General features: G+C 39.8%; 2 protein-coding genes across 13 annotated transcripts in view; one reads left to right on the top strand and one right to left on the bottom strand.

Moving 5' to 3' along the window:
* The window catches only part of LOC110977345 (enhancer of polycomb homolog 1-like), a 30,380-nt gene extending 24,800 nt beyond the window's left edge, over positions 1 to 5,580 (top strand). For all 3 annotated transcript variants that reach the window (XM_022231373.2, XM_087140567.1, XM_022231374.2), the window contains exon 14: positions 950 to 5,580. In XM_022231373.2, the coding sequence (XP_022087065.2) occupies positions 950 to 1,034 (85 nt within the window). In that variant the 3' untranslated portion in view covers positions 1,035 to 5,580. The remainder of the gene's footprint in view (positions 1 to 949) is intronic.
* Positions 5,581 to 6,528: 948 nt separating this feature from the next.
* The window catches only part of LOC110977350 (intermembrane lipid transfer protein VPS13A-like), a 96,751-nt gene continuing 78,355 nt past the window's right edge, over positions 6,529 to 24,924 (bottom strand). For 7 of the 10 annotated variants that reach the window (XM_087140564.1, XM_087140562.1, XM_087140561.1 and 4 more), the window contains 11 exons: positions 24,305 to 24,480; positions 23,517 to 23,543; positions 21,778 to 21,900; positions 20,555 to 20,703; positions 19,348 to 19,543; positions 18,851 to 19,090; positions 17,739 to 17,908; positions 16,320 to 16,529; positions 14,063 to 14,186; positions 12,685 to 12,789; positions 6,529 to 12,099 (listed from right to left, as the gene is read on the bottom strand). In XM_087140564.1, coding sequence (XP_086996690.1) covers positions 12,043 to 12,099; positions 12,685 to 12,789; positions 14,063 to 14,186; positions 16,320 to 16,529; positions 17,739 to 17,908; positions 18,851 to 19,090; positions 19,348 to 19,543; positions 20,555 to 20,703; positions 21,778 to 21,900; positions 23,517 to 23,543; positions 24,305 to 24,480 — 1,577 coding nt within the window. In that variant the 3' untranslated portion in view covers positions 6,529 to 12,042. The remainder of the gene's footprint in view (positions 12,100 to 12,684; positions 12,790 to 14,062; positions 14,187 to 16,319; positions 16,530 to 17,738; positions 17,909 to 18,850; positions 19,091 to 19,347; positions 19,544 to 20,554; positions 20,704 to 21,777; positions 21,901 to 23,516; positions 23,544 to 24,304; positions 24,481 to 24,924) is intronic. The other 3 variants (XM_087140565.1, XM_087140558.1, XM_087140566.1) reach the window with 2 other exon arrangements.

Genomic DNA, 24,924 nt, shown 5'->3' on the forward strand with positions numbered 1-24,924 from the left:
CCACACGAATGACTGTCTGGTGGCTACTCTCTAACCAAACAGACAACACCTATTGTTGCCCAAGTATTTCAGCCAGATGGGATTTCAAGCTATTCCTGGTGACAGACGACTAAGATGGAAAGCTTGCGGTAAGCACCATGCAATATCTCTTTTTGAGTCTGTGTTGTTCTGATAAGAACCGGAGAGGCTCAACGTTTCGGACAGTGTGCTCTGTCTCCTGACGACGGACAGAGCACACTGTCCGAAACGTTGAGCCTCTCCGGTTCTTATCAGAACCACACAGACTCAAAAAGAGATATTGCATGGTGCTTACTGCAAGCTTTCCATCCTATTTCAGCCAGTCCTGCCACCTGGTAAAAAGAACCCAGATTGTGCAGTGTTACATAAGTTTCTTTGATTCCCGGCTTGTCAATATGGGCCAGATTAGCGTACAGCGGTAGGTATCGCTCATCACTGGAGAGCTTTTGTCCCCAGTGGTAATCCGTTCATGCTTAATGCCACAAACAGTGGTATAATCCTTCAAAACAATGACGGATTTCCTCCCCTATTGACAACTACAAAAATGTTAGCAGTTCCCAGCAGCTTGGTCTTTTGTTCCGAGTACAGTCTTTTGTTATAAGGCCTAGCTCTTTTGTCCCATTTTGGGCTCCCCGGTTTCGTGTATAAAGCCTATATGCCCGAAACCGGGCTCTCCGGCAGTATATAGTTAATAAGCATTGGGTCTAGATGTAAAGTAATTATTGGGTTTTGCTTTCCCTGAGCCTGCAATGTCTTTTCAAGTGGATGGATTTTGTACAATCTGGAAGAGTTATGGCCTTGTTTTTAGACCCATATTTCTCATTGAAGTTTGAGCACTCAGTTTGCCAACTTGACCTTTGTCACTGACCTGATCCCTTTGAAGTCCTCCCAGCATTCATGTGGCTTGCCTCTTGAATTGATCATTCCACAGAGACAAGCATGAGGACTCCAACCATTCACTAGACGGCAACGCCTGCATACCCAACAACAAGTCGGTCGTCATGGAGGTCACGTGACCCACGTGGTTCCATCCCTATTGACGCTAACTAGGAGATGAAAATGCCTTGGGCAGCCAGCAATGTGTTCATTAATTGCGGCATAGAGGTGTAAAGGTAACATTGGAAAGACCAGTCTCTGGCACACCTGTTGGCCTGGGCAAACATAGCTACCTGCACCTTTTCTCATCCAATGTCTATTCAGTTTTTCTCCAATTGGGGGGGAGGGGTGGATGGGGAAATCACGCTTATCAATTTTGTGCATCCAATGTAACTTGAAGAAAGGACGTTTTACGAAAATTGAAACTACATGTCCAACGAAATTGTTGAGTATGTTGCATTGATTTTGTGTACAATGAATTTGGCATCATTGACAGAAACTGCCTGTAGGGATTTTTATTCTATGGCATTATATGAAATGAATTAATCTCCTATGGTGATACAGTTTTTATGTATTGTTGCTGTAGAAATCGTCCATTCTTATCTTTAAAAGATATCAAAAGCATACTTGAAAAAGAAGAAGAGCATTTAGATTTACCATAAATGCTCTTTGCCCTGTTTTTGTGAGGGGTCTATCAACCAATTATGTCTTGGCTGATATTTTTGGTTTTGTTGGTAAAATGAACAATTCAAACAAAAAACCAAAACAAAAGGAAACAACAACCAGAAAACATACAGGAGGAGCATACTAAAATAGAAATGTTGCAAAACTGGTTTGAAGAAAAGGGAGACCATTTTCAAAATTGCTCAAATTTGGTCCGTGGAATACTGTGCAAACTCCCTGCATAGGGTTTGTCTTGTGGAAGTGACGTTTCATTATTTGTAGTGTGATGTTTGGAGGTGTGCATTGAGATTCTACATCAGAAGCAGGGTATGCGTGTACTTCAGTGCCTTCTTGAGTTGTTATGCATGGTTGCCTTCATTTGCAAGAATATTGCCGGGGGGGGGGTGATTTCACCCAGCTTCTTTTAGAGTGGCATTGTCCAGTGGAGCAGGAAGTCCAGCAGAAAGCTATCGAGCCACCTTTCTGTGAGCACAGGTTCAGTCCAACTTGAGTTCTGTACATGTATATGCTGTGAAACAAGTGTCAATGTACAGCAGGCGTGGGACAGGCTGAAACATACTGACGGAAAGGTGGCCTTAGTTTGTATGGAGTGGGATTAACTTGAAGGCTGCACAGAGTTTGATCTGGTGAGGATCTAGTGACTCTAGCTGATCATGATTGGGGCAGGCATTTGCAGAGTTAGGAGAGCCTTAGGTTGTAGAGATGGCTTGACATTTGAATGATGGTATTGGCAGACAAACCGAGTTAAATGTAATAGAATGCTTCAAATCTCCTACTTGATTCTAGTGAAACATATCCTAATGAGTTAATGTCAGCAAAACCTCTTCATGTTCTCTACGTCAATCAGATCAAGGGTCTAATAATTGTTTGGACCCACATATTTATATTTATTTCTATTTCTTTGTAATGCAATGAATAGAGTTGGTCTGACTTTCTTTAATACTTAATTGAGAATTGACCTGTTCACCTTTTCTTTCACTCAAATATCTATTGTAATTCAGCACATAAAATTCTATATCCTGTCGGTTTCTATAATTGAGGCATTAGTTACATTGGAGAGGACAGTCATCTTAACTAGTACCTTGAAGATAAGACTTACTGCAAAATACAAATTGGCAGACATTAAATTGGCCTCATCGTATATATTCCCATGAACCTCACTATAGGTGTGACTTTTGCAAAGAGAAGTGAAAGCATCCATGGCTGTAACGGGCTGCAGATTTGGTTGGGCAGTGCTGTTCATATTGAATGGCTGGATAGTGTTGTTATCAGTGCACCCAAATTGTCAGGAAGTGTCTCCTATTCACGTGATTAAAATGTGACGTCTTTTTAGTTAGGCAGAAAGGTGAAAGTTGGGATAGTTGTGACCTTGAATACAAATTTCCTTTAAACATAATGGACATTGGATGGGACAGGATGAGAATTATAAGAGCTAGCTGTCTTGTAGTAAAAGCATTGTGTATTGGTATATACTGAAAACCATACTTAAAGCGGGTTTGTACTAAATTAAAAAGAAAAAATTATAGGCTTTTTTAATTGGTGGCAAACATGCGTATTAAATTTAAGTCTGTATGAAAAGTGTACAAGGCCGATTTCTCTTTCCCTCCAAAGTCTGGTATCACAGTTGCTTAGGAATTCTGTCTTTAACTCCAGATACTGTGAAATAAAAGATAAATATACAAATTGTGAGTACCAATGCAAATTTCACCTAAATCCTGCAGATTTGAATGCCATGGACGTGATGTCTGTACCATCCACCATGGTTCAAGTGTGAAAAGATTAATATCAATCTGTCATTACCATTGACATTGGATCTTGTGGTGCGTTAAGGTTTCAAAATAGTTGGTTTGGACAGTCAGGGTGGGGGGGGGCAGTGACCAAGTATTTAGACCTATGAATGTATTCCTCACGGAGTTTCTCTGATCCTACTTCAGAACCATCTCTCGGAACTGAGCAGAAGTTTTGCTTGAAAGAAATGCAAAGTTCAGGCTTCAAATGATGTATTTCTTTTGGAATTTGAAAATCAAAATTGGTTTTGTTTTTCTTGCAACAAGCCCATGGTTTAGACAATGATTTCTTCAAATAGACCTCTGTACTGATGTTGCAACACTTTGTTTATGTGTGTACTTTACTGTGGTGCACAGTGGACCATGGGCCCTGACTGGTTTATAAAAAAGGTCATAACAAAGTGACTTATCACTACAGAGGCTTGTTAAAGCATTGGTGCGGTTCACATCTTTCTAATCTGTTGAGTTGCTTCCCATAATGACTCAAAATACAGTGTCCTTGTGATTTTGATGAGTGTTCTGATCTTTGGCTAGGCTAGGGAGGCTGATACAAATCCACCAAGGAGAGCTTGTGCCTACTAAGTCCTTTATGTGGCATTTATTGTCATGTGTGCCTCTTCTGCCACTGTGACTTTTAATGCACCTGGTTACGATGGTTACAGACATGCTTTTCCATTGGTCACATGTTGCAGAATGTGCTCCCTGGACTACCTGACAGTTTTTTACAAGGTTGAGAAAGTAACTAATTGATGCATGCGATGCATGAATAGGGTGAGGAAAATTGGGCTGCAATACCACAAATGTTGGGCTGACATTGCAGACATCAAGACCAAAGACCAGCTGCATTTGTTTTCATTTTTGTGAATAGAATTTAAACTCCGTTATTAACTCCTCCCCACAAAATGCAGTGCATCTGGAAGTCCCCATGCTGCCACCGTATAAGCTTGTCTTACCAAAATATAAATAGGGGGTTCTCATTTCTGTCCCACTGTGATCCCGTTGATCTTAGTTACGTATTCCAACTGTCTTTGTGCGCATCAAGATATGATTTTCCTATTCAGGATAAATTTACTATCTTTTGTGGCAGTGCTGTCTTTGTGGGGGTGTGTTTTGGTTTGAAGTTTTTCTTGAGAAAAGGAAGGAGAAAAAAAAGAATAGTGATTAAAACCCTTAGAACACATTGCGGACACATTTTCCGAATTCTTCACTCCAACATTAGACCTTGAATTTTGTTTAAACACTTTCATCGTATGTGACTGATTGCAAAGTGAAAAATCCTATTTATGATACACACACAGCCTAGATACATGTATATCAAACTGGCTCAGTTTGTTTTATTCCAAATTTGTATCCATGATACAGACAGAAGTATATGAACTCACCTTAGATGTGCAATTTGCTTAACACACTGAAAAAAACCGCACAAATATTACTTAGGTAGAGGCAAGAAATAAGTTCAAGATAAACCCCCTCTTTTGGAGGTGGGGGTCGGCCAACTGTTGAGCGGCTCCTTCAGATTGGATTTGTTGGTTTGTGTGAAGTCTGCTAGAGAATTCAGACATGACCTTTATGAAGGTCAGGGCTACAGAGCTTGGTGCAGGGAGTCAGTCGAATTGGCACAATTGCCTAAACACACCACACATTTGCAGGGTTGGCTTACAATGTATTTATCACACACAAGAAACTTGACCACCTAAGATTCTCCCGAACTGCAGAGCCACAGTCACCAAAAGTGTTTGTCCGTGTTATTAATTTCATTTCAAGAAGTGTGTTAATACCTCAGTCAGAGTAGAGCGTTCCAGCAAACGAAAACGGGTATTCACATATCAGTGATCCAAAAATTCTGCATTTCAATATTGTTTGCCCCTTCAGCAACTTGTCTTGTGCTTCATACAGAGTTGATTTAATCTAATAATAGGTTATCAAAACACTATGCTAACTATGGTGGGACAGAGAATATATGGCCAGCTTTCTCCCATTTAAAAAAAAGTGTGAATGTATTGGGGGAAATAAGTTAAATGTGACATTCTGTACAAATTGTAAAATTTTATACTCAGAGGGAACTGTTGGCTCGTCGCTGAATTAAATCACGGCGTATTGTTGCAGTTTGCTGTGTAAATAGTATTGTATTTTTTCTCTCCCGTGAGTGGAGGAATTTAGGAGTGGAGGAATTAAAAATATACTAAATATGAACATTGGCATACTGGGTGATAAACGGAGGTGTACAGTCTGTCATTTGTTGTGTTATGTGTAATTCTATGCTACCCCTCACCTGGTCTGGTTCCCTTACCCCATGATGCCTGACCAGTCAGAGTGAACATTCATCATCACGCCAAGGAGACATCCAATCAGTGACTCGATTTTCAAAGCTTTTAGAGATGGCTGCCACCCTGTTTGCGTGTTATGCATGTTTGTAATTTTCAAAGTCTTGGAGCAGTATTGAGTGATGACCAAAATATTTTCATGGGTTAAAGATATAGGAAACTTTTACTTTTAATAGCCAGGTGAAAAAATGCTGTCCATGTGAAATGGCCTGTAAAAGTGATGATGCGACAGCCCACTTAAGTAGCTAGGCTTGGATTCCATCATAAGCTATTAATACGCTATCCAGTCAGCATACAAAGAATTGTGGTAGCTGCCTATATTGCATGACCAGTTCCTCCTGTTTCTCAAAATGTCAAAATGATTTTTTGGAGAGCATTTTTTTGGAGTCAATATCTAGAAGCTATTCCTTTCTCCGGGGGGGCTGATCACATGGCTCAACCACCAATGAAAAATAAAAGAAAATGTAAACTAAACTTCAGTCAAGAATTGTTGCCAAAGATTTCAAATTATCTGTTTCTGCAGCCATGCAAGACTTAAGTAATTTTACCCTCGAGCCGAGTTTGCTAATAGTTTGTTTAGAATCTTTTAACAGACCTAAAACATGATATCACACTGTTTACATATCCTACCGGGACTTGACAGAATGCATCCCACGTCACTACCATAGGAAAGGGTACATGCAAACAAAGCATGATGTCACTGTGCTACAGGTATATTCCCTAATTCAGAGCCAAATCCCACCCCACTGAACCCTGTGTACTACTAAATTCTTTCCATATCTGTTGTCCACCTAATCACAGGAATCAACAACCAAAAAATCCAAATCTCATCTCAAATCTTCGACACAGTTACAATTTTAATTAAGTCCTGTTACTACCATCGCTTCAACTTTCTGTTTTTGTTTTTCTTCTTTTTGTTACAATACATAGCATAAATGCTTAATTGCACAAGCAAACTCATAATCTGACATTCTAAAAAGTGATTCCGCACGGCAGATTAAAACTAACGTTTTGCACAATTCAATTCCAAGTACAACTAAAGAGACACCACCAGAGTGATTTCCACAGAAGCACATGACAATGCCACAAGCTCAATACATTCAATCAACAGTAATCAATCTATTTTCACCTAAAAAACTAATTCTTTCTGTTCAATGTGGCAATAGTAGGCAACAAAGCAATAAAGAGGTACCATCATCCAGTGCTAACAAAAAAGGTTTCGACCGTTTAAACCATACATGTAAATATAAAGGCAAATTAATTTGCCTTATACTTTTTTAAAAATCACATGTGCAGGCATACAATTTTTCAATTCATTTGACAGAGGGGTGATTATTACAATTACTACAGTGTTTTATAACACAAATTACTTTATTTCATGAACTGTTACCTCCATTTTTCTTTTGAGCTTGGCAACAAAACTTCACAGGACGATTACAGGTTTTTTTCTAAAGCTTTCACAATAGAATAATCAGTCTTGTAAATAAACAAGGAATCTTTTCAGCCTTAACATGTTTTAAGTGGCTAATCACCATAAACCTGTGCATCATCTGCCATTGGCCCTCATTATGCTCTCCTCAAGAGCAAGGTTGCACAAGAATTCTGGTATCCGTGGGTTCTGCTCATAAAAGCAAGGACATCCCATTGGGCCAGTGTGCCCTGAATGCACGCCTGCCCATAGGCAGATGCTGAAAAGTATGCACAACTGACATTCATCTGGAAATCCATGGAGTCTGTGTAGGAGGCACCAGAGGATTAAATGTCCACCTGGCTGTCTCTTTGCAACCGGGCTGAGGCTGTGTACATACACAAAGCCCCTAGCTTTACACTGTGCCTTGCCTAATCCACAATGATTGGATAAAGGCAGTTGGCTGGGAGTGAATAAAACTGTTACAAAGAATTGCAAATATACATTTCAGTCAAACGAAACAAACAATAATGTGCAATAACTACTTGTACAGACATAAAAATACTGCACCAGACAAACAAGGAATGTTAGAGACACGAGTTATACCCCAAAACAATGACACCAAATTAATTACTTTAAAAGTAAACATATTTCCCTCACCAACTCATACACGAGCTAGCTTCACTTGAATGTATGTTCCATAGCTTCGAGACACCTAACCAACATCTACTCTAAGAGATTTTGCCCACACAAAAGCATATCCTTTATAGATCTAAAACCTACAGAATGATATCTTATGAAAAGATTACTAAATAACACAAACTTAAATGACAGCAATTATGCAGGAAAGAGGTATGACTGGCTGCACAGCAATGTTACAACCCTCCTTTCAGTCTAACGGAAAACAATCTCGTTTTGTACTCTCCTTTTAAATTGCAATTGGAAGGATTCGGGTATATGAAAACTTAGAAGTGTCATTCCATGTATCAGGGGTGTGAGTGGACACTTAAAATAAAGCTAAAACCAGCTAGCAAAAAGCTGAAATGTAAAAAGATCCAATACTTTTGTAAAGACCAGGTGTACAGAAAAAGCTGAAATTCAGGGTCAACATCAAAACAAAAATAGCTGAAATCAGCTAAAAACCTGAATTCTGACACCCCTGATGTATATGCTTTGCAAGTCAAGGATGCAGTACACTTTTTGTTGTTTAATAATGAATTTCTTTGATTGGTATGTTTAATGAATCTCATACAATGCTGACAAGCTAATGAAAATCAAATGTGTTTCAAATGACCTAATAATCAATGTTCAGGTCTAAGCAACCTATAATTCAATTTAAATAGTAAGCAGGTGAGTCCATCACCCCTTAGAAATGGAAAATCTAAAAGCTTAGCAAATTTTATTTGCAACTGAAGTTGGCACTGTAAAAGTTACCAAATCCTTATACTGCAGAAAGTGTGGAGTACAAATGCTTGGATTGCATTAACCACCCCCAAATAAAATGGAACAATATCTGATAAACTACGATTCACGCAAAAAAAATTTTTGATTAGGAAGATAGCTATAGTCTAGGACAGTACCAACAGTACTTATATATAGCACTACACGTATTTATCATTCATAGTTTTACCATACACGGGCCATTAACAGTATATCAACACTTGTAATACTTTTATGCTAGATTACATTGACAGAATATATTCAACATGCTCAAGATTACATCAAAGAATTAGTATCAGCAACATCTCCTCTTTCATAGCTGTCTCAGTGGGGTTTCTGCTCTCCTTGAATTTCTCTCAAATGTCCAAAAGTCCACCTGTTTTCTGCTATCTCCATCAGATTCAGATAAGGTTGGATCAGCGGGGTTTTCAAATTGTCCATTTGTAGTTATTGGTATACAGAATTTCCGATGTGATCCAAACCAGACTCGGTCTTGTCCCAGTTTTGTTACAAATATATTGACAGTGATTGCGTCCAAGCAAATCAGCATCCTCATTTACATAATTTGTGACATCAAGGTACAAGAAACCACACCCACAATTACTTTCGATACAGAAGTGGTCGTGATACAATGCCAGAGAACTCCTACAGGTCATCCCCACTCCACCCTCCCAAATGAAGAAATAACCTCCTGAAGTTGGACAGTTTTATCATTCAGTTTATAGCAGTGGCGCATATATAATGGCTTTGCTGTCGTAACTGCATGCAATGGCATCATGGCCATGACAAATTTCCATTTCAATGTGCACAGACCAGGAATTTGTGTGGACAAATTGTGGGATTGCGTGGCTACAACGTCCCCTTTTTGGTCAGAAGTGCAAAACACTATTTTCCACATTTCTATCAAAGTTTTGGCTATGGAAAGAGTCCAAGGTTTGGGGCATACATAAACAATTAAACTTACTATGGATTTCAACAAGACATGCTGTGGAATGACAGCTAGCAGCCATTTTTCTATGCCAGATGCATGAAATTTATTACCTATTTGACCTTTGGTATTGCTCTCAGAGTCAAATTTACAACTCTGTAAGCAGAGCTCACCCTTTTTACTCACTGGTTTCTTCGGTTTAAATTTTGTCTGGCCTCAAACATAAAAATGCTACACTACCTCACTTATAAATTTATAAAATTATTGCCAGAAAATTATCTTTGGGAAACAAATGTTCAAAGTATAAAGTTGAGATGTTACCCTGCTTTGCCTGCTTGAAAACTGGTAACCATGCAAACAGACACCTCTAACATTGATCAGTTTCAATGAGGAGCTTTGAAGCTTTTCATGATGAAGGTAACCAGTTGAATAAGACATTAAGTAAGAGGTTTGCTGTAGCACCATGCCGTGTACAGAATCCCCTGCCAATATGGCAAAGTGTACATCAATGAGACTGGCAGGGACCTGCCTATCAGACATGAGCACAGAGCCCATGGCAGGAAAGGAGAATTTGAGCAGTCATCAATCATTCAACAATCCCACACAGAAGACCACCAGATCAACAGGAGCCAAGGTTGAACACATCACCAAAATTGAGCACTGGTACCCGTGCTGCATCACAGAGCCACTGATATCCTTGAACATCAGCCACATCCTCACATCCTAATCCAGTGAGTCTCCAACACCCTAGGACATGTTCCAACGTATGGGTTTCCTGTACCCTGCACAATCTCCCCCCCCCTCCCTCAGACTGACACACCTCACTGATCACCAAACACCCCATGTTCTGCTTGAACACCCTTGGGTTCCATCCAGAGTTAGTATCCCCTCCACACTTCACTGCCTCCAGACATTATAACACCTCTATACCGAATATTCGGAAATATCGAACATCCCCCTTGGCACCCAAAATTTCTGTGCACATTTACCGAACAAAAAAAAGATATTCAGAACTGATCATAATAACTCTAAGATGAGGAAAATTGGACTCAAGATGGAACAATGGCCAACCCATGGTGCAGTCGTTCATGGGTAGCCTAAATTTGCATGTATGTAATGTGTGTGTGTCCACAGTTGGCCAGGAACATAGACTGGCTGCCGAATATGTGTATGCAACACTGACGACTCTGGTGCGGAAAACTCTGAATAATAATCTCTACACAGCTGGCAAATTTTACCTAAAAAAATTGAAATATATGCCCAAATTAACGCAAGCATTTTCTTTTTATTTCTTTCATATATACCTCGCACATTTAGATTGTTTTCAAAAATGCTTGCCTGACATTTCGTTGCCTACTTTGTATGCCCACTTAGACATATGTGCACTTCCAGTGCTGCTGTATCAGAATGGTTCCAAGCACGGCCCATTTATTAAAGTGCCAGTTTACCAACAGAAACCAGTGTAACAATGATACATGTTACATGTGAATTGTAAGTGACGACTCAAGGAAAACTTGATTTCATTTCACAAATCCACCTCCAGTGAGAACTACCTTAAAAGTGAAACATGAAAGGAGATGAACATATATTGAACAAAATGCAAGAATTTCAGCATTTTTTATTAAATTCTATTTCTTGTGTTGCCCAATATCCCCACACCAAACTTTTGTGGGGCAGGTGGCGGCACACATTTGGATATGGGCTAGAGTTCAAAACAGAAGTGTGCATCTGTGACTGAAAATCGCTATACCAAACGACCGCTTTACCAAGCATTCTGTGCAGATCCCACCATGTTCGTTATATGGGTGTTCTACTGTAAGCTGCATCACCATTGGAATCTGCAGTCTCCTGATGACGGACAGAGCATGCTGTAACGTTGAGTACCCCCCAGTTCTTTTCAGAACCAAACATACTCATACAAGAGATATTCTTGCATACTGCTACAGCAAACCTTTTAATTAACAGTCTTAATAATGAACTGGATACCAGTTAAAACTGTTGGACAGTGGCCAAAACTCATTTAGAAGAATCAAATCTCTTTCTGAACTAAATGGCATTTCTTTATCCAAAGGATGTTGAAATTTGAAACAAAAGGCACAACTGCAGTTCCTCAAACATTACCTTAGGAAAATAGAAAAATCACTTGATCAAGCAAGGGCCACTACAAACTGTAAAATAGAAGTCTTCCCTTGGAACTCTGAATGTAACATTCTAATTACTGGCTAACTTCTGGATTTGGTGATTTATGTACAGCAACTTGTCTGCATAGCTGGACTGCATTGCTTTCTGTTCCATGGTTACTGACACCATCTTGTTTTAAGAATGTCTCATATCTTGATAGAATACAGTTAACAAGACTTCCTACGCGTGAATTTGGAGGGGCTTTGGTTTGAAAACTCAAAAGCAGGCTACCTTCAATCTAAATGAGTAAAGGAGCAGTTTGCAGGTTTCACAAAGAACCATTTTTGTAAGTACTGACCAGTTTAATTCCTAAAACTGACCTATCTTGGACATCTTGCTAAACCATCTGATGTATTTCTGTACTCGCTGACTTGCACTCCTTATGCTGCTTTGGCATCACTCAGTAGCTTTCAATGCCTTGTCCATGGCCTCTTTCACCTTGCTGATAAAATACTGGAAATAAAGGAAGAAACAAAGTTTGGCAAATGGGTTAGAAATCTAGAGGTACATGTAGTTAGGGATTAGTAGTACACTAATGAAGCTGAGTTTGAGGGTGAATTGTCGAGGCTGGCTCCCCGAGGTGTCATGTCTAGAAGATGGACAGGCTGCAGACTACAGTTCTACAGTGCAAATGATTTTAAAGATTTTCTTCTGACGGTCTCATAACTCAGTTTTTCACAGTTCCCTTCCCAATTCTTGCACAGTGCGGCCATCTTGAAGTACTCCATCACTAGCACGGATGGAAGAAATGGGTTGGTGGGAAATTTTTGAACCAGGACCTGTTTGTGCACACGCCCGATGACAGTACATTTCAGCAGAAATTGGTCACAAGTGCTCAGCAGGTCCAGCGCCAAATGCGCAGGAGCCTATGTGCATAAAGAGTGAGTTCCCACCAAGGAAATGCTACATAAAAGCACGCCCTCTCTAGTTCCTGCACAGAGCAGATAGGAAGCCACACAGAATGGCCCTACGTTTCATTACTAATCCATAGGACACACATAGCCATTTTTCACACACGATACAGGATATGATACAAACCTCAGCCTCTTTCCTATCGGAGATATGGACCAACTTTCCCTGTCCTGACTTCCCCTTCAGCAAGCCCAGACCAAATCCCTTCTTCTTGCCCTTTTCCGCATCCTCCTAAAACAGCCAAAAAAAGGTTTTACAAAATTAAGGCAAGTTGCCACTGTTTCACCTACGTGAGATTTTGTAACGAGTCTGTCACTCAAACTAACCACAGTGCATACCAGCTGTAAAGCTTGCACTAGATGTTCTCTGGTACACAATTATTTGCAAATGGGTCATTCTGTAAATTTTTTGTCCAAAGTGTGACATTTTTCTGTCCCTGTTACCTCTGACATGTATACCATCTGACAAGTTTGACAAGGGATATATTACTGAAATTGATTTCAAACTATTTTTATGTTTGGCAGGTAATTTGCAGTACTTATTCAGTCTTTGAAATTACGGAACGAGTTATAAACATTTAAAAAATCACATGCCAGACATGATAGAGACGGGAAAAAATTGGACCCCAGAAAATGCCTGAATGACTTGGGTGTAGTTGAAGCTGGTAATCAAACATGTATATGGAAAAAAAAGATGTCGCGGCTAGCCAGCAATTTCCATTGGCACGTGTGTCTATGGGAAATAGATGTCAATGCTCGCTAGCAATTTCCATTGGCACATGTGTCTATAGGAAATAGATGTCACTGCTACCTAGCAATTTCCATTGGTACGTGTGTCTATGGGAAATAGATGTCAATGCTCGCTAGCAATTTCCATTGGCACATCTGTCTGTGGGATATAGATGTCACTGCTACCGAGCAATTTCCATTGGCACGTCTGTCTATAGGAAATAGATGTCACTGCTAGCTAGCAATATCCATTGGCATGTGTGTCTACAGGTAACAGATGTCACTGTTAGCCGGTAGCTTCCATAGGCACATGTATTATTTCTAGCCTAGCAGTAGCCAAGTTATTTAGACACAGCCTTATGACACAGGCACACTGGTAGCCCCATCATAATGTACTCATAATGCTAATAAGTTACTGTTGGTTTCTGGGTATGTTATGTTAGACACCAGGCTATGGCAACTTTTGGCACCTTTGGAATTTCACTTTGTTCACACTACAAAACCCCCATTTTAATGATCATGCCAAAAGGAAGAGAAGCACTTCATTTGAGAATGAGATATGAGCAAGAAATCTGTACCATGAAATGCAAGTTGAAACTGAAAATCCCCACGAATCTATGCAGAAACCATAAGGATGAAAGCATTGAACATTTTGGCCACCATAATTCAGGATTTGGTCCGTGGTCTGAAATTCAAAGTAGTTCTGCCGACATGCAACTCATTTATTTAGGTTGGGAGGCAAATCAGGCAGATTGGTGCTAAACGATTGGACAGACCTTGGTTATGATTTGAAGACCTTTCTCAGTCAGGGCTGGTGTGTCCTTCAGGTCTTTGTATGGGTACTGAAACTCCACATTCCAATGACCGAGGACCTCTCCCTTGCTGGTCAGAATAAGGCGTCTGAAAGGAGAACATAACCAAACAAATTCAAGCCAACTTAGCTTGTTTATCGTGATTGGTCAATCCATGGCGACAACAGTGTAGTGTTATACCATGGCCCACACCACACTCTGAGTACTGTGGTAAATTCCATGTAGTTAGAACAGCATGAGCGGATTTGTAAATTCCAGTTTGAGGCATTTGCATCCAATGTGGATGGTTATGTGTGTTTGGACACTCCACAGTACGTGTCCCTAATTTGCACTCCATTTCAATTAAATCTCTGTTTTCAGATGGCGTACATAAAGAGGTCTGCCGATACAGACTCGTTGAGTTTGAAAATGCACTCAAGGTAAGATACCAAAATAAATGCAAGACTTCAGACTCTCACAGTTTGGTATGAATTACAAATTAAGGGGAAAAGAACCTGAAAAGTACTCAGCTGAGTACTTCTGTCCTAAAAAGTTAATTTTTACATGACAGTAATTATTTAAGGTCATCAATTCATTTTGTAATCTTCCATTTGTTCATTAACCATTCAATGTCAATGTTTCCCAGCTTTGTCCACACCTAACCAGTTCAGTATTTGGAAGTAAAATTGGTACTTGGAAAGTACTCATGCATAACACTGCACACCACATTATTCTGTGTAAAACCATTTCTGTGACGTCACTACTTTTTTTCAAAGTGTAGATTATTTTTACGAATCTACAGCAAACTGTAGATTCATAAGTTACAAATCTACAGTTATTGTTGTTTACAATACCTGTAGATTCGTAAGACAACTGTAGATACGTTACAAATCTACACTTAATGTCTTACTAATCTACAGTTGTAGTAGATTCGTATCGACGAGGAGGGTATCCTCACATTCCCCTTGGTTTTAATCATCAAAGTGTAACCGTAGGATTGGGTTTGGTAAGAGTTTCATAATGGAGTGTTGCCGTGACACTGATTCTACTGGGCCTCATAATAGCTACAGTTAACAAATTTAAGAGATACTGGGAATGCCCACACTCCGGCCTTATTGTGTACGTTTGCCTTTCACCATAGAAAATGACATAGGTTGTTATCCCTCGTGTTTTCAAGATCAATGCTTTGTACAGCAAAATTTTCAACAAGGATTTGAATTTCCTCTTCACCTTTCAATAAGGAATTAATTTAATGTGCTTTGGCCACTTTTCTGTGTCTAGGTTTTGCCCACTCTTTTTTTATAATGTCGGATTATAGCTTAATTGAATTGACACAAACTTGGGTAAATCTTCTAGTTGTTTCAAGATCCTGAGGTGACAGATCTGCCAGAATTGCTTCTCCCTGAGCACATATAAATCTTGCTTGAAGAGTTAGCCCGTAAATTTTCTTGTATTGCTAATATTTATAGTGCTACAAGCAACTTCAGGTGGAAATGTGCGCTTTATAGAAATTCTTACATGTTATTATTTAACTCCAAAATTGGCATCGTAATTTGAATCCACAGTTGGTCATTCTCCAAATGAAATTGCGATCTGTAGTGAGGGGGCATTTCAGAATGATTCATATATAAGAACATTTAAGTACATGTAGCAGTGAAGCTCATTTTGAGCGGTTTGTAATGTGGTTCGCAAACTGCTAACCATACTTTCCCGAGGTTGATATAGCATTCCTCAATTTCATAGAGTTCTGTGGTGGCTTTAGTCTGATAGGTTTGGACTGCAATGACACACGTGTAATAATGACTCCAAGGCGCAAGAGGAAGAGAAGCGAGTATGTATCCAGCTCTGTTGGTGTTTTCTGCTCAAATACTGACGATGATTTACTTATAGCCAAAACCCGTCCACATTAATGAATGGAACAAAGGTGTGCACTCAGGCGTAGGGTAACAGCAAGAGCATCATAGACTTGGGATTCCATGTTCATGTAACAATGGGAAATAGTTTAAGTCAAAGAATAGACCCAGAACTGTAGATTTGTGCAGGAATGGGCGAGGTGAACGTCCATTCTCCTTGACTTCCACTTACGCATACCTAATCATGTCTTTGAAGAACCTAAACTCACCTAAACTCCAGTCAAGGGTGAATTTTCCCACTGCCTTATTTGCATACTTATCAATATTCATTATATTTGCATAAACATTCAATGGTAACTTTTCCATCCTATGAGCTGTCCAGCACTCACTTGTCAGTGGCCACAAGATAATGCTTCTTGTCTGCAGTCAGCAACATATGAGCCACATAGTCCTCTGTCTGGGAAAATTTGCCCTTGTCGATCTGATGGAACAGGTTCTGGCCTTCTGCCTCATGCTTCTCATATGGACGCACAATGCCATCAAGGTGCAGGTAGCGTGGGAAACGCAGCCTGACAACGTCCTCACTCATGTCAGTCACCCTGGTAAGGAGGACAAATTTAAAAAAATCAAAGATTTCAAAAGTGGCTTACAATCAGAGGGCTGACGGGGAATATTACACTTTGGGGAAATGTTGAAACTTGGCAGTTTCTGCCTGCATAAATACTGAAATTGTCAAACAGATACTATCAGCGTGGAATTTGGAAAACTTTATCCAGCCACCCCTGAGTTCCTGTATCCAACGTTTTAAGCATAAGATGCATAAGTGTTTATACTACATTCATTATGCATTCTCTTAACCAAAAACTGGATGAACTTAAGCCTATCTTTATCCTTTGTTCCATTAACATTGTCATAAAATTTCTCTAATAAAAATTTTAAAAAAGTACCCACAAGTGACATGAATATCTAATTTTTTTTCCAATTTCCCAGATAAAATAAGTTTGTAAAGATAACCCTGAAAATACTGTCCTTAACCACTTCCCGCCAGGGATTCCTTATCCGGACACGTATGCTTTATATGTGTGGCCGGGGTCTTCGAACTCAGACAAAAGGTACAGGGCCTTGTAGCAAAAGACCGTACTCGGAACAAAAGACCAGGCTGCTGGGCATTACTGACATTTTTTCACTCTCAAAAGCGGAGATAATCCTGCCTTATTTTGAAACAGTATACCACGGTTTGGGGCATTTAGAGCAAACAGATTACCACCGGGGGAAAAAGCGCTCCACCACCGCAGCGATGAGCCACACAGCACCGCTGCATGCTAATCTGGCCCCTATTGAAAAGAGGTCAGCAGTGCACTGAGCTAGGTTTGTGAACAAAAGACAGTTATGTAACACCGCACAATCTGGGCTCTTTTAACAAGGCTGCAGGCCTGGCTGATATACTCAGGCGTCAATAGATTTTGTCTGTCAGGCTAGAGGGGCCACCAGACAGTCGTTCACGTGTTTGTAAGTGTCCAGTGAATGAAGATAAGAATTTTTAAAGAATTTGGAAAATAGAAAAAAATGATAAATATCCCGGCCCAGCATCATCAGCATTGATAACTGCCCCAGCAGGAAGTGGTTAACCCTAACCCCTAGGGTGTATGTAAAATCGTATTACAATTGGAGGATTTGGGAGTGTTAGGGTTAAAGACCAATCAAAATGCAATTCGAAAATCAGGGCTGTATTCAATTAGAAGACACACGTAGCAAAGTTCACATCAAAACTTGAACTAAACGAAACTAAACAGAGAGAAAGTCCTGACCTGCGGATGCCTTCAAAGGTGCTGCTGGCAAAGTCAATGACGCCCCCTGTGGGTTTGGCCACCACACCTGCTAGACCCTTGCCTACGCCCTTGAAGAATCCCTTGGCCCCCTCTTTCTTGGCTCCTTGGAAGGGGTTCTTGACCACACCCGTCACGCCGTCCACAAAGCCCTGGGGTGACAGAAAATAGACAGATGCTTAAAGATCTTTTGAAAGATCTTTTCAAAGCCCACTAGTGGAGGTTTTGGAGGATTTTGCAGGATTGACAGAGGAACAGCCTCAGCAACTTATTTCTCCACGTGGGGTTTGAAGCCATTAAGGGTTGAGGTAGAAAGAATGTACATTAGCTTTCTACACATTGTAAGAATTTGGGGAGATCCAGGGAGATCCCTAGGTCCAGGGGGTACACCAATGTCTCATGGCTGATGTATTACCTCATGGGACAGAACATTCATTTAATTTTTTCCTTGCATAAATGTGAAATTTTCATTATTCCTTTTACATAAAACCTTCACAAATCCAGAAAACAGAAACCGTGAGTGACAATGAAAAAGTACCTCTATTTAATGCGAATATTTTTTGGATACGGATATGAGGTGCCTTGAGAGGAATAATTCCGAGATGTTTGATTGATGGACCATCAATCAGATGACAGCCATTTATTCAGGCACTCTGTGAAATGCATCACATGCATTGTAATTTTCTGCAATTGCTCCATAACAAATGGCAGGTTGAGAGATGTCACGTACTCAAATAGGGGCAATTCACAATACACCTTTTTCAAATTTACAGTTGACAAAAGCATGTCCGCCTTGCTGTAATTTGAAACTGAGTGTATCTTGGTAGATGACTTGGGGAAATGTTGATAGGTTGGGACATTCCATGCACTAGAAAGAATGGGTTAATTAAACTGCTACGCAAAGACTCTCGCAAATCTTCCCTGACAAACAAGCATTGGGATTAATTCAAGTTCCCTGCGTGCAGCCAGAGAATAGAATTTGTCAACCATTTCCCACAATGCACTGCAAAAAATGACCACCTCTTGGTGGTGCGCTGTACTGTGAATCACTTGTATTCCAACAATGATATAACACATTTGACTAGCTATCTTACCATGACTAGGCCTTTGCCACCCCTGGCCAAACCCTCTTGGAATGTGGCCGGTTTCTGGTTGATTGCCTGCTGCCTCTTTCTCTTGTACTCCTCATCCATGGTCAGTGCCGCCAGGCCCTTGCCTAGGGTGCCGGTGATGCGAGACACAGCACCAGCTGCACCACCCACTGCATGACCGAACAGGCTGCGCATGCCTAGAGCCACCCCCTCGGCAAACTCCTCGGGGCCTTGGACGATTCCCTGGAAGGAATCACAACATTGACAACAATCAAATTCCACAACTGAAATGCTATTCACCATGCTATTAGATATCCTCAAGGGTACAATTTGGTCAAGATATTTTGTTTAGCAATTTATGCTTGCTTTCCTATTTATCCTAAGTATGAACTCGCCTTAACTCAGCATCATGATCAGACAAAATGTTTCAATTTATTTTCTTCAAACCATCAACCTATTTGTGAGAACTTCTTCAATGTCACTGGCAACTGACAGCTCACCTGGTATGGCTCATAGAAGAAATCCACCACACCAGTCTGTACACCGCGCACAAAGCCAAACGGGTTACCAATGACATCCAAGCCGAGTACCAGTACATAGAGCTGCTTGATGGCCTGATTGGCGTAATGGCTGACAATCTCAGACTGTAGCTGCTGCTGACTGTAGAACTGGTGCTCTCGCTCAAAGAAGCCCAGTCTGAAGGTAGCAATGACCAACAGTAGGTTTTTAAAGAGAAACAGTGAAGCCTCCGAGAGTTCAGTGGCCTCACAAAAATGGCCCTTTTTTCCATCTACAGTTGACTTTCTGACTGAAATATCCTGCAGTTAATCCTCATGATCATCGGCACCTTATAACACTTGGTTCCATGCACAAGTAAAATAATGCAGTTTGAATCTTTGCAGGCAAAGAAAATTATTAGTAAGGGTAAGAATTTCAAAATAAAATTGCACAAAAAATACACGCAATGTAAAAAACTGAACAGTCTTTGTCAACCACTCCACAATTTCTGCCATTTGGAGATGCGTCAGGAGGGGATTTTGACTTCTTCTGACAATGCACTGCAGAGTTTCTTACTCAAACAGCAGATGTCTTTAGACGTTGTAAATGCGACCATCCAAACTGAAGCGATGGCAAAAGTTAGCGATTTAAATTTCTGAGCTGTGCATAGTAACCCAGGTCACTAAGTACACAGTCAGTAATGAAGACAACAAAATATAAATGAGAAATAATGAAACTGGCCATCGGTGAGCACTTCTACAAATCCCTCAGTAGCTTATAGAAGGAAACAAGATTTTATGAGGTTTAAGGGAAAACTTAATTTAAAAAATAAGCTACGTGGAGTGCTAAAACAGATGTCACGTTTACATGTGCGTTAAACGGTTGTTGATGAGCATTTTGCATTAGACAGAATAGGCAAGTTGAATACATTTTTAATGTTTGCTTTTTCGTGCTTCATTAAAGTTTGGAGTAAGGCTAACTTTTACAGGTACCTCGTCACCCACGTTGAAGTCAATAAGGTGCCCCATGGTACCTTGTAATACTTGTAAATGCACACCACTAAAATCCAAAAAAACTTCCAGGCTCGAAAAAGTCTTCACTCTGTAAGAAGTTCTGGCAACGTGATGTCCTTCCACACTACAGCAGAAAACATCCCATTCCACCACTTTCAACAAATGAAAGCTTGAAATAAGGAAAATCAAGACCTACTTGAATACGACGTCATCGATGTTGGTGAGCGTGACACCCACACTCTGCAGGATGAGCCTCATGGCATTCTGCTGGACAGATGCCTTCTTGGTGACCGCTGATAAATCGTTCTCTCCGCCAGTGTCCGACAGGGAAAAGCTGACATGGGTCTGTGAGGTGAATAGGAAAACGCATGAGATTCAAAGTAACCTCATTTAGAGAAGAACACATCAACTTGATTTCAGTATACTTGGTTCGTGGTGTGGTTTTGTAAGGTTGACATCTGCCAAACAGCAATGTCACATGGAATGGTCAACTGCTCATAGTTTTTATGAAAAGGAACTATGAGATAAATTCTCTTAATGACAGCGGTACAACCTTATTCCTCAGTGATGTAGTCGAGTACTTTTTGCGAACCAGGTTCTATACCAAATATTTAACTGGTTAGGAGGGAACAAAGCTGAAGTACATCGGCATTTGATGGTACATGAATAAAGGTAAGATTACAAAGCAACATACTGACTTCAGACCATCACTGTTTGATTAAAATTAACTTTTTAGGACAAAAGTACTCGGAAAGTACTCGGCCGAGTACTTTCCGAGTACTTTTCTCCTTAAAACTTAAATTTTACACAACTGGGAGTGTCTGAAGTCTAACATTTATTTTGTAATCTTACCTCTGCACATTTACCATCAGATGCCTGTGCACTCTGGCTTTATTCCCTCTTACCCAGTTCAGTATTTTGCAGAGAACGTTGGTACTCGGAAAGTACTCGACGACAACACTGTTATTCCTTTGGAGTAAGGAGTCCTGTATTTGTTCATGTTGAGTACCCAGAACAGCCAACTTTTGTAATTGCATTTGAATTGTTTGTCTTTGTTTTTTAAGGCTAATCGTTTGCGGGTTAAATGAATGACAATACTAAATCACTACTGATCTGTAGAAGAATAAATCCTAAACTACTCAGAGCGGCTTCCTTATTGGATATGGCCCGTCATTAGCTCTTTGTATGGCAACTCCAGTGTATATAGTACAGAGTATTCAAGTCAGTAAGAGAGTCAAACCTAGATGGTACTCATAAATATAAACACAGCAGGATGTTAGATCGTCTGTGGCACTGATGGACAAAAAAATCTGAAAAATTTTACTACCTACAGATCAACTGTAGAAAACGGACACACTTCATGCACATGTAGCTATTTCTTCAGAAAATGTGATGCATGTTCTCTGCATTCATTCGTACCTTGAGGGGCGACAGGTGGAAATTATCAAAGAAGTTGACGTTTCCAGCTAGAGCAACCTTGACAGCCTCTTCATCCATGAAGGTGGTGGTGCACACCTTCAAGTCATCTTCCATCCACTTTAACTACACGACCCAAAACGATTAAGAAATTAGACCTCACATGACACAAGTGCGTCTCCCTCATCTTATAATACAATAATACAAACCAAAGCCAAGTATATTTTAGAAGGAAGTAAAAAAGAAATGTCATTCCAGCAAGAAATGTACATCAGAGTGCTCTCTGATGTGGTAATTTAAACAGAAGGTGGAACAATCACATCATGTCAGTGCAATACAAAAGAGTAGATAAAGTTGCTAGGGGATGCACTTTTAAGGCTGTTCAAATCAAATGTCAAATAAAATATCACTAAAGGTTAATTCCCGTTTTCAGTGAAAAAAGTTCAAAAACTGGTTTAGAACAAAACTGTGCTACTGCTTCACTTTGCTTTTCAGTTTTCAAGGTGGATCACATGCAGTACAAATCTGATCATCTAAACAGTCATCTATTACTTGAATCCTCCATCATGTGTCTTTGTTACCTATGATTGGATCTGGTGCTCAATGTTGAGGTCTTCCTCAAGAAATTTTCTTTGAACAATTCTCCAAAAGTAAATATGATATCTGAGTTCTTTGGCATACCACAATACAGTCTGCTGCTTTTAAGCCATTGGAAATCAATATCTTGATAAATTAATAATAAATATGTATGCATCTGATTACAACGTAACATTTCTACCAGAAATATTTGTTTAGAATCTTAACAGTTCTTTTGTTTAAAAGCAACATCAATAAATTATAAGCTATAAAAGAAAAAGTACATGTACATGTATGTAAAGGAAATCTTTAACACATTCATGTACTACATGAATCTAACAACAAAACAATTACAATTAACAACAAAAACAATTAAGACACACAATAAGGCAGTGTTTATTAACATAAACTATCATTCATAAATACCTCAGACAATCTCCCTATTCAACAACATGCAATTTAACTGTGTATGAACATTTGATAATGCCCGCTGAGAAGTGATGATGCCCGCTGTGTAAATCACACACTGGCACCTGAATACAAAACAGTTGATTCGATTCTGATTGGTCAAGAGTTTGTGTGCACGTTGCTCGCCACAGGCGTGCCAATTGGACAATTTGCACAAGGAATATTCCACAAAAATGGACGGGTGTGTTTGGGAAAATGAAAATAATATTCTAAAACAAAATCACTGGAAATCCATCATATATTGACTTCTTTTGACTCTCTCCCTAAAAAAGTATTTATCAACTGGAATAAAGATGTGTTTGGCCAGTCTTAAAGTAACGTTTAAGACTGGCTCAGGAGAGTGAACACTGATGATGCCACGTCCATTCTCCTGAGCTGTCTTAAACGCACATTTAAGACCAGCCAAGCATATATTTATTCCCTTCAGACATGGGAAGAATGAAACAATGGTTCAGCAAACAAAAAAATTATATCTTTCAAATATTCAACAACACTCAACACAAACTCAGAGTGGAAGATAAAATAAGGAATGAAACAAAACACACACAAATTCATGAACACTGGCAAAAAGAAAGAAAAAACCTTAAAATAACAAGAAATAGTCAAAAAATGATGAGCACATTTCACTGCAATCAGTGCTTGTATGAATCTACATCAAATGGAAAGACACAAGTTAACACAAGAATGGAAGCACTTACACATACTGAGGGATCTGGACCAAGCTCCTGAATGTCAAGTGCAATTAATAATGCACAGTACAAGATAAAATGATCAGTCTAATGAATCTGGACATGTCATCTCATCAAAAACTAATAAGCAGCACTTCCATACATGGCCATGATGGAAACGCTGAAGGTTTGATGCAAGTAGTCACACTTAGAAACCACACCTATTCCAACAAATTTAACTACCAAAGGCAAAACTTTTCTTTGTCAGGCATCATTCATTGACTCATCGACTAGAAGATCTATTAAATAATTATAACACTGAGTATGACACACTAGGTAGTATATTGATGAACTAATAAGCTGGCACAGTGACAAAATGATGTACTGATTGACCGGTTGGATGATAGCTTGGCGAATTTTTACCTTACATCTGTAGGTGTTAAGTCAGTTGGCTTAGAGATTGATTTACTTTTTCCCAAATTACTTAAATATCGAATAATGGAAGTATACTTTGCGAAGCCATACACCACCAAAAACTGAGGAGTTGTGTTCTAGCAAAACCTTAAGCCTTACTGTAACTACAATGAACTCCACAAGCCTGCAGTGCGGTATGATTCTCAAGATACAACAAAGAAATGAAATCAACAATGCACAAGACATGGGATATGTCTATTATGGGATCATGGGTGGTGTGATCTCAGCTTGGACAAAACGTTGAATTACCACCAACATAGGATCTCTATGTCAGTGCCCACGAACCAGGACTGCAGTGAAAGATGAGACTTTTGGATGGACCTATCCAATTTGGTTTGGCTTACCTCCATGCCTGTGGTTTCCTGTCCACTCTGGAAGACAGCCGCCAAGCTGGTGATGAAGCCAATGTCCACCTTGACAGCCATCTCCTGAATCAGCAACTTGAGGTACTTGATCTGTTTGACTTTGCTGTGTTCTGACTCACGCATCATCAGACTGAACTCAATCATGGGCTTTGGAACTGTGATTAAATGAAACAAGAGGATGAGCAGCAGGTTTACACATGAAATACACTTTTCCAATAAACTCATCATTTAAGCTGATTTCCTCATTCATCATTTATAAATACATCTGAACGGTATCAGGGGAAATTGACCAACCAGAGGGTGATTCTTTAGATGTGCTCTGTACGAAAACCTCTGAGCTCATATGTAACCTAATGTGTGTCCTAATGTGTCCTAATGCCATCACATTATTTACAGTCCTGTCTGCCTGCTCACCACTGTAACTATCAAGAAGCAGTGAGTCGCCCAACACTAGTAGCCTGGTCTGAAAATCTAACAATGTTTAAATACCAAAGGGGCAACCACAGACCTCTTCTATCTCAAAAACCTTGGGAGGTACAACTCAAGAGCACAAATTTTTCAAACTTCATTAGTCTCTAAATACCAGGGGTTACAAAAAA

Source organism: Acanthaster planci, linkage group LG08 (genome assembly GCF_054643075.1).
Source record: "Acanthaster planci isolate LZ-2023a linkage group LG08, COTS_SCS, whole genome shotgun sequence".
Taxonomy (NCBI): Eukaryota; Metazoa; Echinodermata; class Asteroidea; order Valvatida; family Acanthasteridae; genus Acanthaster; species Acanthaster planci.